This window comes from Pseudochaenichthys georgianus, chromosome 10 (genome assembly GCF_902827115.2).
Source record: "Pseudochaenichthys georgianus chromosome 10, fPseGeo1.2, whole genome shotgun sequence".
In the NCBI taxonomy this organism is placed as follows: Eukaryota; Metazoa; Chordata; class Actinopteri; order Perciformes; family Channichthyidae; genus Pseudochaenichthys; species Pseudochaenichthys georgianus.
The window spans coordinates 24244310-24265165 of record NC_047512.1 but is presented as its reverse complement, the minus strand read 5'-3'; the positions used below and the strand labels follow the sequence as shown (position 1 = coordinate 24265165).

At 40.5% G+C, this 20856-nt stretch overlaps 1 protein-coding gene across 1 annotated transcript; it reads right to left on the bottom strand.

Annotated features, from left to right (window-relative positions):
• Window positions 1–11: 11 nt before the first annotated feature.
• sh3rf2 (SH3 domain containing ring finger 2) lies at window positions 12–16901 on the bottom strand. The gene is made up of 11 exons (XM_034093619.2): window positions 16023–16901; window positions 15270–15696; window positions 12460–12744; window positions 11264–11359; window positions 9806–10198; window positions 3000–3121; window positions 2677–2847; window positions 2179–2453; window positions 1815–2101; window positions 753–1057; window positions 12–613 (listed from the first exon to the last, which is right to left on the bottom strand). Exons 2-11 carry the CDS (start codon window positions 15693–15695, stop codon window positions 433–435), a joined length of 2541 nt encoding a protein of 846 aa, XP_033949510.1. The 5' UTR covers window position 15696; window positions 16023–16901; the 3' UTR covers window positions 12–432.
• Window positions 16902–20856: the final 3955 nt, after the last annotated feature.

The window sequence follows — 20856 nt, the reverse complement described above, 5'->3', positions numbered from 1 at the left end:
ACAAACTACAATCAACTTGGAAGTATAGTTTATTTCCATATAAGCGGTACGTACTTTTTAATTTACTTCATAGTTCTCTAAATATAATCTTTTAAAATATAGTTTGTTTCTTTGTGGGTTTTGACAAAGGCACTCACCAATGCGTGTAACATGGGTATTAAACAAGGAACAGTCAGTAGGTGGGATATTGTGCAAATGTTAAATAGTACATGTGTAACAAACATGCACATACATTGAAGAACACAGAATATATGTCTGGAGAATGTAACCACACTCATATGCACTCAGGACCAAAATAAACACCTTTTTGAAAGGATTGTCAATGGCAGCATTCATCTTTTAACACGCATGTTGTTGTTCAGCAGGTAAGTCAAGTATGTTGGCAGTTTGAACACATGGCATATAGAAATATACACAACAGTAGTACTACAGTCAACTGAGTCTCTCAAGGGCTTGAAGAATAACACTGTGGAAGAGGCCTGTCTGCCCGCTGCTTTCCTGAGTAACCAGAACTCGTCCATCAGGTCGAGGTCTGTGGACGAGGACCATCTCTCCTTGAAGCAGACTTAGTTCTGAGTCAGTCTGGGCTAAATACGTTGTGGTCACTCTGTGTCTGGAAAGAGAAAAGGAATAGAGGCCAGGGGTTTTCTTCCAGTATTTGAAATAATAAAAAAAACTTTCAAGCCTACCTCATCTTTCCCTGAAATCATAAAGCATATTGATTATAGGTCAAGCAGAAAAATTAAACGTACCTGCTGGGGATGAACTGAGCTGACACGGCTGATAGCGACGGGTGGGACATTATAGGTTTATGCAGGTTAGAGTTTAGATCTGAGGTGATGTTTTCCGGGCCTTTCCTGAGAATAGGAGCTTTTCCTTCTTTGAGAATGATCCCTGGTCCGTCTCTTCCCAACGTGAGCGATGGGGCCCATACTTCTAACGCAGGGGGGCCAGAGTTGTAGTTGGAGGAAACATGATTTCCTGGCGACCAAGAGGAGGTCCTGCGTCTGGGATGCGGGGAGTCTTCTTCTGTGTAAAATCGCACTGACTTTGCCGGCTAGGGGAGAAAAATATCTACAGTAAGGTGCATGTGGAACAGTAATCATCTAATTATTTTAGAACAGTTAACAGAGAATACTTAACTTGACACCACTATTATACAACAAATTGCTGCTTTTCTTACGGTGCAAGAGGGAAATTAAATTATGCGATGCCTTTATCAGCTATAGATCAAAGTATTTTCTTTCATGTTCACGTTTTTCTTCTTTAAAATTGGCATGATGCTTTACGATTTTTATCTGATTCAGGTTTCAGCAGCAAGCTTTGCAGTCTATATGAGAAAGTTTGCATTCCCTACACATCAGTAGAATCGAACACTGAAACAATTTTTCTTTATGAGGCCATTTTACACAAACTGCCTCAATTTATATTCTGTACCGACTTCTAAAATGATGACTAGTTGCAACCTAGAGTCACCAGACAAATGATGTTCCTCATTCCTCTAAACCACACTGCCTTTGGGTTTTACATTTATTTTAACCCTTTTCTCATTTTCATAATTTTAAACTAAATTATAGTATATAATTATGGATTTAAAAAACAGTAAACGACTATTTGACCACTGAATGCACACATCCTATGACTGAACACTTTTTATTTATTGTTTGATATGATTCGCTGTTCATCTTAAGTCTGTAGCTTTTCTCTTTTATGCAGTTTTTGTATGCCGTTTGAGTCTCAATGCGAGTATTCCCATTTTCAATAAAAAATAAAATACTCATGCCTCTTGGCAGAAATTCTAAGTATGACATTACCTTGTCTGTATTATTCTTGTATGAGTCGGGTCTGACTAGAATTGAGTGGGGTCCATTGGCAGGCTGTCTGTCATGTGAGGCAGTGAAGTCTCTGTCCTTAAAGAGCGCAGCAGCAGAGGGCGCTGCTGGCTCAGTCATCCAGCCCCGGCCTCTGCCAGGGGTGGAGAAGATAATGCTGTTTTTCTTCCTGTGGAGGGCAGGTGAGTAGCCGGATGCTTGAACTTGTGCAAAGTGCTGTGAGTTGGACGGGTTGTTTAGGTTGGAAATATGGGAGAAATGATGTGAGCCTGAAAAAACATTGAAGGCATTAATTGAAAACGTTTTATTAAATGGAGTAATCAGAATGTGGTTGCTTATCACTCACCTCTATGAGGGTTAAAGATGCGCCTCACAGTGTCCCAACCTTGCGATGTCCCATAGAGGGACGGTTTTCCGGCGCCAGTGGATGACATTGCATGCTGTGCACCGTTTGGCACAGATGGAACCTGTCCTTTTGAGTAAATCGCTCCATCAGAGTTGACCCTATCCAGCGCGAGGACCACAGCAGGATTCTTGGCAGCTGTGGCTTTCTTTCCAGTTAGTGTGTTGTACTGAGAAGACGCATTAGCTGCTTTGGTCTCCAGTAGTCTGGCTGAGGTTCTGCAATGAGGCAATGAGACACGTTAGGACATAAGCACCTACTGAATATCACTTGTAATACTGTAAAGTTTATTTGCACAAAGCACCAGCCTCAGTGTTTTATTACTGTTTCATAATTCATTGAGTTCATGATGACATGTCGTCCTGCCCACATTAAATTACTGTCTGAATCCAAATGTCATTCAGCTCCCACTCTCTGAAGTCAGGGACCACAGCCTCTCACCTTAGCACAGGCGTGATGTAGTTGCTGGGCAGAATGCCCACTTTTCCCGTTCTGAGCGATAACCCACGCAGCCAGCCTTCCTTGAAGTTTCCGTACACTCCCACCATCTCTCCTTTCCTCAGCTCCAGCTCCTCAGGCCGTCGGGGTTTGTAGGAGTATAGGACGGCACACCTGAGGAGTCAAATGGGGGAGTTGTCTTTGTTATCTTCCAAGAGTATATCAAGATCATACCATAGTTTTCATCAGTATTTGAGGGGTTCTTGGTATATTTTTTTCCATCCCATTATCATATAATTAATGTACTGCTTAAAACAATGACTCACACACTGATGGAGAGCTGCTGCGTGGAGGAGTTCTTGCTGTCTGCAGAGGCAGAGGACATTTGGGGGTTCAGCAGAGCCATGGAGACGGTGGGTGGAGTCTCACTGGTCATCTTCTTCTCACTCTGTAATGGGATGGATTTGAAAGTATAATCAAATGTAAAGCACAGTGTTCTGCATGGCACATAGTTAAAGAATATCTTGAATTTTAGCTTGACCAATTGCTTTCCTTCAATTTCCCCTTTAAAGTGTTTAAAGTGTAATCCTACATGTTGCAACGGCCGTGCTTTGAGTGCTAACGTCAACATGCTAACATGCCTAGTAGACTCGCAAAGGATTAACAAAGCGATTAGAATTAAGCATCTCGTAGCTGTTGAGATATTTCAACAGCTAAACTGACCAGAGAAGTCTGTACTTTAAATACAGTAACTTTAGAAGATAGGATCCACTTGATTTATCCAACTCAGACTAGTAAAGTCTTATACTAACTATATCAGGAAAAGATGTTTGAATTGCATGTATAATAACAACAAGCAAAGACTGTTTTAAGATGAATGTGTGTATTGTTTCAAGACAGATACAAATGGGAACCTATCCTTTTCATCAAGTCAAATAAAAGAACTAAACCATAATCCTGGTGTTTTAAAGATGATGGTCATGACCCTGTCTTAACCTGACGCTCCAACATCTACCAAAGGTGTTCAATTATATTTAGACTGTCAATCCCACAGTGTGAGATTTGCGTAATTTTCTTCCAAGTAATTTTGTCTATTTAAGTGTATTGTTCACATTCCTTATTTGATTTATGTTTTTCAATACGTTTTGTTCCGTTTCCATTTCAATTGTTTTTGTGTGTGTACAAATACACAAAAGCAATTTCCTTGTATGTTAAAACCTACTGTGGTTATTCTGAACCTGATCAATAAAGGAGTTATGGTTTATACATTTTAAGGTAATGTAAAATACAGTGCCAGTTGAAATATTTATAATGGCCAGGCAGACTTCTTTTGACAGACCAAAACTGCTCTTTTTAAAACTGAAACTGACAGGCTTGAAGTCATGAGGCTGTGAGTCAGTCCATGTCTCAGAACCGTTAACAACACATTATGAAACTAAATTACTTGATTACCAAACTAAAAAAGGAGATCAAGTGAGTGCTTTTTACATTTTTATATTTAGTTCCACCCAACCACCCCACCCACAGAATGTTTGAGTTTTGTTCTGATTACAGAGAGGCGGAGATAACTTTCCCGGTGCCTATTATCTCTGCAGTCACGTCTTCAGAGTGCTGCTGCTATTTTCAGCCCTACCACTCAACTACTGCTTAAAACATTAATGCTGGCCTGTGGGCCTGGGGCTTCCTCTGTACAGCATGTGCCTGTATCCTGCAGCTCAGCCACTATTAAGCTGCAATGCATTCACACTGAACCTCAAAAAAGAAGCACAATAGAAGCTCTAATTGAGAGGCAGCCATTGCTATAAGCACAGGCTGACTTGTCAAAGGCAGTGCTGTGAGGCATCTGTAAAGCTATAAAGTTATGATATATTATCCTGAAGACATGTCCAGCCTCATATATCAGAGTTGATGTATGAGCAATCCTGTCATCTAACGTTTTCTTTGCTTTTTTTTTTGACATTCAAATGCCATTTTTACTGCTTCCCTACTACTTTGCTGTGACTTCTCTGTTTCGCTTTTTGTTGAGAGATGGGGGAAAGCAGCAGGATGGACGGAAACCATTAGACCGTTTTATGTGCAATGAATCACTGTCTTTTAACAGCCAAGCTATCTCCTCAAATTGTTGCGTAAAGCAAAGAGAAAAAGCTCTGCAACTCTTTTATCCTGCATTCAATTATTTACTTCTTTTCATTACTCTATGTCCTTTTTCTATTCTTGTGCTTTATCGCATCCTTCTTCAGTCACGCAATGGCCAGGTGCACTGACCCATCAGTGAAAGAGGCTATATTTACATGGAGAGATTAATTCTGAGGTTGGTCATGCAGTGAAACAAGGTCTTATTTGGTTTAAATGCTTGCTCCTGCTGGTAGAATCACTGCTAACATAAATAAACCAATTGACAAAATACTAATGTCCACATTATGGTGACTTCCTACCAGCAAGAATGGTTCACGAGCAATTTTTTATCTCACATATTCAAGTAAGAAAGATGAGAGGATTTCATAGTTTTGTTGGATTTTGATATATATCTTTTTTTTTAAATATAGTTTAATACATTTGGTAATTTCAGCTGAATGATTTCTTAAAGTTCATCAGCTGATACCCAGGTTCCTTAATTATCTTTTTAAGAAAATGATTTCCCCTGCTAGTACGCATAACACATTTGCTGTATCAAAAACTCGGAGATGTTAAGTTTCAATTGCTATAAAAAACGTAAACACACTTTACTATTATACATATTTTTTACATTTGTGAATCATCTTATCACACAGACAGATATCAGAAATGTTTCCTGTTGGAAAGAATGGATAAAGAATCCCCCCAAAACAGATACATTTTATGGATATATTTGCACAGCTCAAAACTAGCTCATAAAGACAAGGTTTTGAAAAGTAAAGTTTTGGACACACGGGATAGCCAACACTGTTTGGTGTAAATGTGAAGGCCCTGCACTACTCAGTTGCCATGGTCAATTAGACTTTCATTTGTGATTTCAACAAAGTTAAATAAATAATTACATTGTCCAGAAGCAATCTCAAAACAAGTATGATGGATACGCCTGGTTGTACACTGCTCTCAAAGATCAGGCTCAGATGACTGAAAAGCAACATGATGTCGTTTAGAAAGTCTTCATTTTCCGTCTATAGTGTTTTATTTTTATAACACATTTTAGTTGCTGTTGTAGTGTTTTCGATATGAAATTGATCGATGAAGCTGGGTTGTGCAACAATTACAGATACACTGCATTCATAATAAAATAATATTTTCAAATAAAAAGGTTAATTGACTTACTTTTTGTTACCTAAACATTTTACGTGGGACTAGGATTTGAACTTAAATAGGAAACATTAATACAGCTTTTTGTAATGTATACTAAGATAACATATTTTCATGGAAAGCTAATACAAATTATTTCATTAAAAAAAGAATGCAAGGTTTTATTTTTGCCAATTGATTTTCAAGGATCATGTATTCTTTGCTTATTCCTGGCTAGAGACCTACGACTAAAGGAGACCGTGCTTGTTGAAGTCTCTCACTGTAGACACTAAAATATTTGGACATGCTTTGTTTTATTTCTAACCGTGATGTTGTTCCCCTTCTTCAATCATTTGTTTGTACTCGTTGGCTTAACTTTATATTCAGCACTTTGTAGAGTTATGCACTTTGGATATGTTATATAAATAAACCACTTACTCACTAATCAAAGACCAAGATAATTGCTGATTCATCTCCAATCAATCAACTTAAGAGTATTTCCGGTCTCTTATATGGTCTATTAAACTCAATTATTGGACTCCTAGGAGAACAAAATAAGTATTTCCTAACAACAATACAAGGGATTTTTGTGTAGCAGTTAAGTATGATAGTCTATCTTACATTTGAAGATGTTTTTGGTGTTTGGCTCATTTCCATCCTTAATGTTGCTCTTACATAACCATGCCAATATTCACATTAATATGCATCTTGCAAACACAGTCAGTAGGAAGAAGAAGCGTCACTGGAAAACAGTGGAGCCAGAGGTGAGAGCCGATGATGGGATGCAGCAGCACTAAGAATAGCCCACATGCTGCCTCGGTCTGTGGGGAGCGCAGCCTCGGCTTTAGGGACAGAGCCCTCCGCTCCTTTAAAAAGGGTGCGTGGCTTGTCTGCTATTACTGGCCTACTGATGTGAGAGTGAGTGTTACCTGCTTAGTGAAGAGGAAAGAGTTTGAAGGCAGGGGAGAGAGGGGTCTGTTATGTAACCAACTTCAGCAGTGACTCACCATCATCAGTATGAGAGAGATAAGCAGACACACTCGGGGAGTCTCCAAGCCTCCCACTCGCTGCATCTATCTCTCCTTTCTCCTCCTCCTCCTTCCAACTTCTTGTGTTTTGCCTCTTTGCAGCTCAAACATTTAGCTCTTTTTCTGTTTCTCTTCACAGCTCTACACAATGTATTCTCTCTATCACCAATCCATTCACCTTTTCCTGTCCCATTTCCTCTTCTTTGTTCTTGTTCTCAAGTCTCCCAAACCTCCCTTCCTCTACTGGTTTTTCTCAACCTGCATATGTTTTAGCATTTTGGTTACATTATTGGTTACATTATTAAGTAGAGGCACTGGCTGGCTATGACTTCAGGCAGCATTCACAGTATCGTATTACATTGTTTCTTAAGTAAACGAACACATGGGATGAAATAATTACTCATCCAAACTTTAAGTAAAGGTGATGAGAACAAAATAAGTACAATGTCTATTTTAGGGGGTTGCTGTCATGATTCTCCTGATGGTTATCTTAAAAATGGACACAAATTGTTGTTGTTCATCATCTATCCATAACGCGGCCTTACAATATAGGCTGTATCAAATATACAGAAGGTGTCATGTTGTTGGCGTCATGTAAACCGTGGGTTAGCAATAGCTTGAGAACTAGGCAGTTCTAAATTATAATTAGATATATGATTAATAGATGTCAAAGGTGACCATCAAAGATCTTCAAAAACATGAAAAAGCATAAATTGTTGGTTTCAAGAGCATTAGAGACTACATTTACAGTTTACACACACTCTACTTGGGAGTAATTTAGATGCCATGATGGCTGTAAAGACAAGCTCACAGTTTGCCGCATAGTGCTTCATAAAAGTTAGAGCTGGGGTGGGTAAAACTTTTAATTGGTGAAATTCTCTCTATATCCCGACAGCGATCAATCAATTAAAAAGGTCCAACAAAAAAGAGAAACTAAATCTGGTACCTGGAGATTTTGCAGGACTGTAATAAATCCCTTTAGTCATTAAATAAAAAAATTAATAAAAAAAGAGAAAAGATTAGACGTTGGACCTGCCTGTGAAACTGCCTGCGTGTCTATCTCATGGGATGCCTGACTTGATAGCTTGACAGCTTTGAGTACTAAAAACAACCATTTTTGTAGTTTATGTTAATGTGTCATTGTTTGATACATAATGATAACTTTAGGGGAATGGCTTTGGGTGGAGGCCTAATGGGACAGGATGTCAGTTTTGCCAACTTAGTGCCTTTCTCACTCGGTTTAGCAACTTTTGCTTTAGTGCTGCTGGCTACACTCTCTGCTAGAGAATTAGCAATATTGGGCTGGGTTTTTCCTAATTGGATCTTCTTAAAAACATCTCTTTACAAACATCTCCTTACTCGTGCTGGCTTCTCCAACGTTACCCACCCAAGCTTTGATTGTTGTTTAGCCCGCTTTGTGTTTTACACTCAAATATCAGCATTATTTCAAACGTTAGAGTCAAAGAAGCTTTAAGAATTAGAATAGAATTGAATAGAATAGAATTGGGAGGGATGAAACCCTCTTTAATGGTCACACATGCAGAGCACACAGCACACACAGTGAAATGTGTTCTCTGCATCTAACCCAGTACCCAGTACCAGGAGTCTAGTACTAGGAGCAGTGGGCAGCTATTGTACAGCGCCCGGGGAGCAATGGGAGTGAGGGGGGAAGGGGGGTGTCCGGTGCCTTGCTCAAGGGACAGTTCACCACAAAATAATATTTATTAATCTAGATGGTTTTGGTATGAGTTGCCAGGTGTTGGAGATGTCAGCCATGGACATGTCTACCTCCTTTCAAATTAGATATAACTTGAAGGTACTCGTCAACTAGGAAATACTTTATTTTTTCTAAACTACATCAATTAAGTGTATCACTGCACAGAAATGAGCGTGCATCTACTAATGGAGGAAAGGCTTTTCTGAGCTAGCTTAATTTACAGCTTAGCCCAGTGGGACGCCATTTACAAGTCACAAGCACAACCTTCTCGTCCATGAGTGGGTGCACGCTTCTTTCTGCGTGGTGATACCGTTGGTGGATATAGTTTAGTAGAAATAAAGAAGTTCCTACCTGAAACTGATCACAAAAAGATCTGTAGAATATCTTGAGTGACAAGGTCAAGATTTCTGGAAATCTATTAATTACTGTTTAGTTTCCAATTGTATTATCTGGATGTTTCGAGCACCACCAATAGAGCGCCATCTAGTTCCATTGTGTTGGAGAGAAGGCAGACGTCTCTACGGGGCGATATCTCCAACACTCATCATACCAAAACAATCTAGATTGAACTGTTAATACAATACAGACAATTCTACAAGTTTCGTCAAGTACTGTATCTCCCTGTACTGTGCAAAGACAAAGGACACACACCCTGCTAAACAGCTTTTATAGATGGGGGGAAGCCTTGGCTTTTGTCCCAGGACTCTTGATTAAACATCTTTCAAAGTTTCGGTCCATTCACCTCCAGACCTCACTCCTTTCATTCCTCACTCCTTACATATCTAACCCCTCATACACATCTGTGTTGTCTTACTTACAGCCTCTTAATCATGCAGCAGCCAACATCAAGAGGACTCCTTTCTCATTCATTCCTAAGCTGAGTGTCACGGTTCCCTCCCTGCATCCCTGAGGACAACTTGATTCCTCAGTGACTCAAATAAAAAACAATCTACTATCTCACAGAAAACCGTCATGCCTTTTGCCAACCACATGCTTTCTGTTAAAACAAATCACTGAAAACTAAACAAAATTTAGCTCAAATATTATGAGAAAGAGGAATCTGATAAAACTGAGACATCTTATAACATCACTACAGCATTCATAGAGGCAGATGTCTTGGCCCATGACTCACCTGTAAGAGGTGTCTGTGTGTACTGTCAGAGTGCCGTCTAATTCGCTGAGAGCTCACTCTCGAAGAATGAGAGTGGCCCCGGGCACTGAGAGACACAGAGAGGTGGTGCGGCGGACCCTGACGCCCGTTGTAGGTGCTGATGTTGGTCGGCTCTCCTTTGGTAGTCGGATAAAAGTTGATGCTGCTGTCTGCGGGCTGCTTCCTCTGGCTGGGGGGCAAAGCATTGATGATGGGTGTCTTTGTTGGGATTTGAGGGACTCCGTAGTGGGTGGTCCTAATAGATACGTCAGTGGCCTTGTCTTTGCCCCCACTCCCAGTCCGATGATGAAATTCTGCTGAGTCACTCCCTTTTCGATTCTTTCCCTCTAGCAGTTTGGCAGCCACTGAGTTTGGCTGAAAGAGATGAACACATAAAGAGAAACCATGGAGATGAATCCTAACACAGAGAATATTCAATCCCCAGTCACGAGAATGATCTCCAACTAGCTCCTACCTGCTAACAGTGATGTCAACCTTTGCTTCCGCTAAAAATATTTCTGTGTAAATACGGCCACCTATCAATACTGCACTCACCCCTACAACTTGTTGGCCCGGCAGGAGCATAAGTACCAGCCATACGGTAGGAAGGGTTGACTGGTGCTGAGAGAGCAGCTGCACAGATAGGCAGGCAGGCAGACAGACAGGCACGCCAGGGTTAATGCTTTCACTCCCTACAGTGCTGTGCTGTTACGCCACCCAAGCAGAGAAAGCATTACTGTGTCTTTACGCCTGGATGAACGACACGAGGAGAGGCAGTCTCAGAAAGGAGAGGGGAGAGGAGAAAAGAGGAGGATGAAAGAATACAGTACAGAGGTAGAAAAAGAAAACAACTGAGGCGGGGCTTGAGGAGAAGACACGTGGACAGAAAAACCTAAAAGAAAGAACTCATAAGAGGAGGGGAATAGGAACAAAATATGAGGACATACTATAGCAAAACACATCATAAGTGAGGGGAGTAAACAAGAACTGATAAAGCATCCCATTAACCCCACTGTGTCGTATTGTCTAAACAATTTTCCCCAGCACTGACAAAGTTAATTCCCGGAGGCAGAAAGTACTAAGGAAAACAAATGACAGACAGCTAGCTAAGCACCGCTGCCAACCTGAGTAAGGCACATAGTCACACACTAATGAGCAGCTGCAGACAAAGCACGGCTTCACACACTGGCTCTCTGCCTCAGCACTTTGCAGGAGCCACATTTACGGGTGAATCGCAGATATGAATGAAAATCAAGGTAAGCGCCCTGGCAATGAGCCGGAATTAATGACATCCAGCGAGGACATCTATGGTTCAATTCATTACTAGAGCTACACCTTCAGACCAATTGCCAAACGGCAGGTATCGACTTTGATCACGCTGCAAAGGCAACGACCCACATTTAAACAATGAAGGACAAGGGAGGACCAGGGAGAACTCACCTCTATGAACTGCAGAGGGCAAATTCCAACTTTTTCCCCAAGCTTGGCTTCAATCCAGTGTTCATCCAAACGCCTGATGACAGTAAGAACTTCTCCCTGCAAAACACAAATAATTAACAGACCCAAAACTTCATTTGGAGGAAGTGGCAAAAAGGTGAGAGGCTTAAAACCCGCTGAAAAAACAAACAAACTGGATGCTAGGTGCTTTCAACAGAGTGCGCTCGCCCTGAAGACGGAGCACTCAGAATCTCTCTATGTTACTCCTGCAGCATGTGACATCCACTGCCTTTGTGTCTCCAGGCCCGGTCCTTTCTATGGCCAGCCTCACTCTAAAAACCATTTGACCATCTGCATTAAAGCAAGCAAGCAAGTGTGCTTTAATGGAGAGCACACAAGTACTGAGGCCTTTATATAACCGACTCAGAAATCCTTCAGGTCTGCGCCTCAAAATCAAACCAGTGAAAAGAACAAAAAATACATTTTAATTTGGAAAGAAAAGTCATTTATTTTACAATTTAAAAAAATGTTGAAGGCATTTAATTTTACTGTAAAAAGTCAATCTTTTAGATTTGCAATGATTAGTCAATTGACACATAATGTATATGCAACAGCTTTTAAAGTTGAATAGTAAAATAAGTAATTACAGTCTAAGCAAATGTTGTACAACTTACAACTGGTTGCAGATTTGCACATAATATAATATTATAAATAATATTTTATGATTTTCCTACTCTTCCTTCGGGGTGAGTTGAATATCTTCAGCCATGTTGACTGTTCCTCAAAAAGAAAACCAATCTGTGAAGATTACTCACGTATAAACCCAATGATGGGTTATAGACCAAACTCTTTTCCCCTGAAGGTCAAACTTTGATATTATTTGATTTTATTTCTATAAGTTTAGTTTTTCATAATCTCATGTTGAATTTCTTGGATTTAAGACCTTCTACATGTTGCGGCCCCTTGTTAAATACACTGTTCATCTAAATTGGAGTACTAATGGATGTAAAGGGGAATGTGAGAAAATAACTAATAAAGAATAAGTAAAAAATGTTTTACGTGTAATCATTTTCTTTGTGCATTAATTAAAACGTAGGAAACCCCTGTGAGTATTTTAAAAGATCAAGTGTACAAAAACAGAAGGCTGTGACAGTAAGTATGTTTTCCTGCGTGCTAAGTCAGTAGTATGAGAGTCAGACCTTGAGAAAGCTGAGACAATATTTACTGTCTTCCAGAGTCCTCTCTTCAGGGTTAAAGTCGTACAGCGCCCTGCAGAGAGCCGGAGGTTGGGACTGCAGCTGAGGCATCTGGCTGACGGCCTGCAGCGCGCTGGCAGTGACAGGCGCTCCGCTACCGTCACTGCCGTTTCCGCGGTGCCAGCTCTCTTCCACTCTGTGTTTCGGAGTGATACAGTTAGCAGGCGTGAGGAACAGCTCTCCAGACAAATCACTTTGTTGGTTACGCATCAAGGCTCTGAAAGAAAGCTGCGGAACAAACAAAAAGAGAAAATCACAAATCAGTTATTGTATGCTCAAAGTGTGTTACACAGGATAGTATTCATTTTTGAAAATCGATTATTTTTAAAGATTTTGGTCTGTGAGGGTAAAGATGACACTATTGATGACATTATTTTGCCCTTTACTTTTACTGGGACAAACAATGATTAGGGACTTTGCTGGGCAACAGGCTAAACTATGTGTAAAATGCTGCGCTCCAGACACGTTACAGCCGCTCAGTGTGTGTGTCATAAAGCACAGATTTTTCACTTTTAAGATGATATCAAGTATTGTACTGTAGCTTTAATGTCTTTTTTTCGGTTACACGTTTTAGTGGTGAAGAAAGAAAACAGCACAAGAATGGCCAGAGACACTAAATTATTTTATGCATATATAATACAAAAAAAGTGAATAACTTGTACCACTTTCTGCAAACCCAATTGTAATTCCACTACTCACTAGATTGTTATATCATTATTTTAAATAGTGTTTTTTGGGGGCAATTTAAAATGATCTGCATAAAATAGGACATATTCTAATACATTTCATTCCACATTTTCTTTTTAGTATCACGCTCAGCTCACTTTTTAATGATGCTACTGCTCATAAATGTGCCTGCATAATGTAAATTGTGGTTTTATTGAGATAAACTCTCTGACATTAACTGTTGATACCTAGCCAGTTAAAAGATTACTGTTTTGCACAGCACAGAAAAGTAAGCAATTAAACATCTTAATGATCACTAGCAACGTTATGAACCTGGCTGCAGATGTTGAACTCTGGCAGAACTCAAGCTACAGACTAAAACTAAACTCTCACACGCTCAGAGCAGTTAATGCAGACTAAAGATAAAGCAGGTTTCGGTGTTTCTCATCACCTCAGAGAATAAAACATCAGCATGAAATGCAAACTTCGATTATTTACACACTGTGAAGTATTTTTTTTTATCTCTTTTCTGTTTAAATTAGGTAACGTTGCAAGATGTGTGGCATAGACTTTGAAACATATTAAAGACTTTGAGTTTTCTGAGGATTGTTTACACTTGAAAAGAGAAGTACTGAAGAATAATAAGCTTTAGGCATTATTAGGTATGATTCATTTTAAGTTATTATTAATCCAATTCAAAGTTCACATCTCCCAGCCTCTGAGCACTTAGCTGAGTCTCTTATGTTATAAACGTTACAATTTAGCATCTCTTGGTCATTACTTTCATTTTGACTTTTAACATTTGAATCTTTGTATGTACATACATTGCCCTGGAGATTTAACGTGTGTATATAGATATAGAGCGCACCTCATTAGGGTAGTATCTGAGAATAAAGTTAAAAACAAAGCGGATTTTGTTCTTTATGATATGAAAAACCAAATCATCCTTGGTGTTAAAGACGGACACTTCTCTTACAGGCTTTAGTGGACTCCATCAATGTAGGCACTGATGAACACAGACTCACACACGTCAGGGAAAACATTTTGGTAGCTCTGATCCCACTTCAGCTCTTAAGCATTGTATTGTTTTATTCTCTTTCATTTAAAAGTCCAGTTTAAGATGGTGAGCAAAGTGGTGAGAAAGTAATCCAATAGGTCAGAGATGAGACCCCAGGTCCTTTTCCAAAAAAAGGAGAAAGAATAAATCAATGAGCCACCATAGGGTTGGATGACAAGTCAATAAATGCCATTAGGAAACGTATATTTCTCAACAGTCAGGAGATTTTTCCACAATGTCAATACTGAGATAGCTCTTCTTATTTAAATGGATGGGCGCATTCGTGGGCTATGTTGCAAATCAATGAGCAGGATGCAACATTAGATTTGTTTAAGGATGTTTAATGTGATAAATGTGATTTGCCTTTTTAAGCCAATAACACACATTCATGTCTGGTAATTATACGATTCTCAATTGATTTTACCTATCACAATAACCCTAGTCATGTCTGAAATCCAGAGTAGGGAGCAGCGATTGTATTTCACATCTAAGGATTATGGGCTTTGGGAATTGGTCATCATTTGATCCTTGCAGTAAATAGGCCAAACCCATACACAAACACTAGCTGAGGAAACCAATGAGACAGCATTTTTATTTTTAGGGTTACACAATGTATTTGTCTTCTTCTGGTGAACTAATTACCACAAATACACTATAGGTTATGGCCACCAACAGGTTGTGCTAGTAAATTAGAGAAGCTAGGAAAAAGAGATTACTTGGAGCTCTGTAAACTCAAGCGTACATTTAAAATGTGTCAAATGTGCTTCGAAACAGGATAAACAGGATGGTTAATCCACTCTAATTCTTTGCCAAGGTTTTCAAAATTAAGTATCCTGACAAATACCTATGGTGGTCAGAAACATTGACTTTATTAAACTTAAAAAGTCACCAAAATGAAGGCTTTTTAATATTTCCATACTTTTTATTATATTATGGATAGCCTGGTTTGCTTTCCTATTTAGAGACAAGGTTGTTCTACGTTATATTTCAAATGGTTTTGCAGAGGTTTAGGCAGGGGTCGTGCACTGACCTCACTGTGGCCTTGCGTCTCTCTGTGTTGATCCTCCTGCTGCTGCTGACTCTCCTTTACTGCCAAGCTTCCCCTGACCATGGGCACTGTGTAGTGGGATGTGTATCTGTCCCTGCTGGGCCCCTGGGAGCCCTGAAGCCCCTCCAGGAGCTGCACTAGCAGGAGGTTTGCAGGGAGCTCCTCCACTGTCCTGGCCGCCACAGGAGCCCCACACTCAGGGCAGTGCAGCAGGGAGTGGGCTGCCTCCTGTCTCTGCAGGCAGGAAGTACAGAAAGTGTGCTGGCAGGGCAGGACCTTGGCTGACACATCCAGTGGCTCACAACACATTGGACATTCCAGCAGGGCACTCAGAGCCAGCTCCTCCATTTTAAAAGGGCCCCCTCTCTTTGAGGCTCCTGCTGCATCCGAGACACTGTAATCCACCATACTGAAAGAGAGAAGAATGAGAGGCTCATTCAATGGAAGCTATTGTCAGAAATCTTACAATGAATGAGTAACAACATATGTGAGCCCTCCTCTGCTGTAAAACAGTATAATGTCAATAACACGCGAATGTACTGCCATAACTTCAAACAAGAGGAAATACTAAGATAAGACGCGTTTTAGTTCACAGTAAACACTATACGCGTTTACAGGTGTTAGCTTACCTGGCTGCACAGGTATTACAACAACAACAGGAAATAACCGCCGAAGAAGAGATATCTCCACACACTAGCATCACAAACACAGCGTACAGAAACAATTACGACTTACATGTGTGTCTGCTGAGAGCCACAGGAGTATTCCTCACACTCCGTTTAGGAAATGCGTAACTTTTCCACCACTGTCGCCATGACGCAGTGCGCGGAGGACGGGAGTGCGCGACCAGAGGACGACGCAGCACAGACAGGCGCGGGAGGCTTGCATCTCTCACACACACATTGATCTGTTCCAGCACACACACACACACACACACACACACACACACACACACACACACACACACACACACACACACACACACACACACACACACACACACACACACACACACACACACACACACACACACACACACGCCAAAATATATGACGACACGAAACCCACCTGTGTGATTGAGATTGCAAACAGAGAGGTTGCGAGGGATCAACAACAGCCAGGCAGAGCACAAATAACTGATCAGTGTCATGTCCGACTCAGTTTAACCCTCAACAGCTGATCAAAGTTACATTTACAACGACATTAATTGCCTGGGAAATGTGTGTGATCAACATAAAATACACATAGGTAAAATAATTATTATAATGACAACATTTAAGGGGTTGATAAAATAGTTTGAGTATTACAAGTATTAAGATTGAAGGGCTAATTTACATTAAATAAAAACCTTAGTCTGTCCTTTTAAGGTTTATGAACATTTATATTTCCCTTTTTCTGTAATTGTTCCGTGAATACCACTTTAATTTATTACAACGTGAAGAAGAGGGGGAAATTGAAGCAGAGCAGTGTTCACACTACTGTCACGTGACATGGTCTCCCTCTGCTGGTGCATTCACTGACCAGGGCTGAAGTCGAATAGTCCATTTAGCTTAGGAACCTTCCTAAAGGAGTGAAATGACCCGGAAGTCCCTCAGTGGCAGCCATGATAAGTGCCGTTCGAATTCTCTAGAATGATGAGAATGATAGGAAAGGAGGTTTCAAACTTCCTGTATAACCTCCTTTAGCTTAGGAACCACTGGACCTCCCTAACTGACAGGAGAAGCGAAAATGCTGCCCCACAATGCCTTGCAGCCGCAGCATTTGCCGTCACTCAACAGTCGGCCGTTCACGGAAACAACCGATTATGACCGAGAAATGATATCATGAAAGTTACGGTGCTTATTAAGCTTTTTAAAACATAGGTGGTAAGTTGCCAAAGTGCTTTGTTTTGAACGTTCATCAGTATTATAATCAAAGAGAGAAATATGAACGTTAGTTTTTACTGAAATGATCAAATAAAGTCAACATTTCAGTCTTCACTGAGCTGTGTGGAGTTTGTTCAACTTTTAAAAGATGTTTGAATGGTGATATACACAGTGATAGATGTTAAGGACTAACGTTTATAATAAATACATCTGTATTGATTTTAAGATCTTTAGTTCATACAATCATACGTATTGGGATCATTGGTATTAATGTGGACCGGAGGGAGAGGGTGACGAGCATAAGTTTCACTTTCCTTTTTTATTTCAATTCCAACTTTGGTCCTGAAGAATATGTTTCTCTGTTGTCCACGTTCATAAAGCAAAGCAGCAGCATCAGAGCACGGTGCAGAATCTCTAGATGAGTTTACAGTCGTCCCTCGTTCTTATTAAACATCCATGTTGTAGTCCGCTGTATAGAAAACTGTGGTTTCCATAGTTTCCCCACAGCAGCAGACGCACACAATGACGTCCGCGGCTGCATCATAAACACGTCGGATAGTGAAAGTGCATTCGGATTCTCTAAAGTGCCACAGTCTCTTCTCCTAAGTCCTTTTTAATTCTCCTATCCACTATCCCTTAACCCCGTGACGTTTCACTCAGAGGTCAAGGAATAGACGATAGGGTTAGAATTTAGGAGCTGATTTTTAAACTATCCGACTGCAGCCCAGCTCTCCAGCTTCACCTGCAGGTGCCAGCAGCACAGTGCACATCAGTGCTGCTGAAAACAACTGAGCTCGAGGAAATGAAATAGACATGAACTCTACTCGACGGCCATTGTTTTAGCTTCGCTTTACATACAAAGCATTTACTGTTATTGCTGTAGAGATGATAATGATGATTCACACAAGTCATAATATTATCCATTTGGTTTATTGTTTGGATTTCATTTGTGCAACCCAATCCTCACAATCCCTTTCTGGCATCCTATCACTAAATAATGTATTCATATTGGCTATGTACTGAAAGTTCAGGACATCTGTTTGAATTTTTTAAACAAACATGAATCTTTCATCTCTTTTTTTTACGTCAGCAGGACTCGGGGAATACTAAAAATGTACATTCGGCTTTTACAGAGAGACTAAGAGCAACAGAAAAGGAGAGAGATTAACCATGATTTATTTACATGTTCATATCAATGTTGATACAGGCCCTTCCTCTCAAGCCTCGTAATGTCTATGGCAGAGGAAAGGGAAGAAGTGGAACTTGATTTTAGCGCGTGTCTGGATAACTTTATTTCTTTCTCCATTGAAAGTTAACTTCTTGATGACTGTTATGCTTCCATCTGTGATTGGTGGATCTCCTGTCCTCAAGTCAAACACAGAGGGAGTGCACAGAGGAAGTGAGTGCATAAGTGCTCCATCGGTCAGTCTGGCCTCCACTGAGGAGCCTCGGATGGTGTGTGAGGGATGGTGCGTGAGGCAGGCCTGTGTTTGATGGTTCTGATACATCGTCTATCTGATGGAGAGGGAAGGGTTTCCCCGGGGAAGGCTCTGAGCTTGGTGTGCTGTCTCTCAGAATATCATGACTTGTCACAAGTCACTGCATAAGGAGGAGTGCCTTATTCTCCAGCTTTCATGTTTTATTTAAAATGCTGTCTTACTCAGAGAATGCTGCTAACTCATTGAATGTGATCTGTCTCAGCATTTGCTTTGCCTCTTTCCTTTTTCCCCCGGTTCTCCTTCTCCCACAATGTCGGCGGCTGTGCTTGATCATTTGACTGTGGCATACATGCAGATGCACTTTTAAGTGTATGAAGAAGCGTTTTAGTACTTTCATTTGAATCAGGTGTCAGTCAAAAAAGCATAATCTTTGTGTCGCAGTTTGATTTAGAATTAACCACAAATCGAACTGCACTTTAGGTAGCATCAAAGCCGTTTAATTAACTTATCTCTTTCAGTGGGAACTAATCCTTCACAATAAACTTCAGCAGTTCCCAGGTGCTGATTAGGTGACTCATTAGTGTTGCTTCTCTTTTGTTTTATGAAAGATGTATTGATCTTCAATAGAAGCCTGCTTTCTCTCTGTGAGGTAAGGAGGTTTGGCTTTTGTGTGTGTGTTGAGAAAAAACAGTACTCCAGTCAAACAGGCTGAACAGGAACATCAGCAGCTTGTTCTATATGCAGACACCTTTCATGCAGGTGAGGTGTCCATTCCCATTGTCTGACAGATAAAGTTAGTTTGTGGTATGCAGTGTGCTGTCATTCCAGGTAAGCTGTTTGCTTGAAAGCCTGTAATGTAATTTAGGTTGAACATGTATGCAGAGCAGTAGGCATCCGCCACCAGATGCTACATTAACATCCATCCATAAAGCAACTTAGTGAGTCTTTCAACCCACAGTTTGTTCTGCCTGGTCCTCCTCTGCCAGCAGATTGAAACCCATAAATATTTTATATTTGATAAATAAATGAAACTACCTCTTTTTTTTCTGTGTAGCGCTCTAAGTTGCTCCCCTACCTACAGTACGTATGCAGCAGCTTATTATCACAGTTCTGACATTGTTTCCATCATTGCCTAAAAAATGAGGTTTGGCTCAGGGACATTTACAATTATTTTTTCAAACATGCATCAGATGCATTCGTTCTCCTGATAACAAATGTCTTTATTATAGTAGGAATTTATTCTGGAGCCATTATCGAAGTATATTTTAAGATTTCTTTAAGCATTTCATGAATTAAATATTTTGTTACCATGTGTCAAAATGTCTCACTGTGTCTTAGAATAAATATGCGATTCTGTCTTTTCCCTACAGCCTAAATACAACTTCATACATTTATAATTTTTCAGGAGACACCAGACTGACATCTCAGTCCTCCCTGGCGTCATTAATGACCTCCTTTGGCGGCTCTCTCAGCCTGCTGGGGCCTTCCATACATACTCACATGGGACCTAAGCTATTTACAGCTGTCTTACTTGTCAGACTGCAGGGGGAGTGCATCAGCAGCAATCTGGGTCCTGCGACTTCACGCTAGACCTCACCTTTTGGTGTAAAAGTAGCTCAACCTTAATAAAAAAAAGACCTGAGGGAAGTAGGGCTGAAGAACGGGCCCCTAGCTTTGAGCAGAAACACCTGAGCCAGAGTGAAGTTTAAGCTTTGGGTTTTTTTGTCTGCAGAAATGAAGGGGCTGAATTATTTTGGTGTGCAAATGCTCCAGCAGCTGTTTGAGTCAGAGATGTGCATGAGGGAAACTAAAAATAGGACGAGTACACCTCTGAGCCAGCTGCCTCTTCACCGCCTATGGGAGCTACTTTGCATCTCCCCTCTCTCCTCTTTCAGGCCTCTTGCTCTCCTCCGTCTCTCTGGTTACCCCTCTCTCTCTACTTTCTTCCTTTTCTTAGTCCCTGAATCAGGCCTTGTGTGTCTGTCCAGTCCTGCATGAAAGACCTGAAATTGGACAATGCTTCCTCTCACTGTGGTCCAATATCCAACTTAATGGGAAACTAGAACACTGAAGCAAAGTACTGACATTTTGAAGTTGCTGTCCCATGTCCAAATATTCGAGATGCCTCCAGAAGTGTATATCTATTGCAAAAGAAAAGAGAGTTGATGGTGACAAGAATATGAATATAAAAAATGTGAAAAGTAAAAAATGCCAAAAACGTTTGTTGTATTCCAAGGTTGGCAGGACATCAAGCATGCTTTGGTG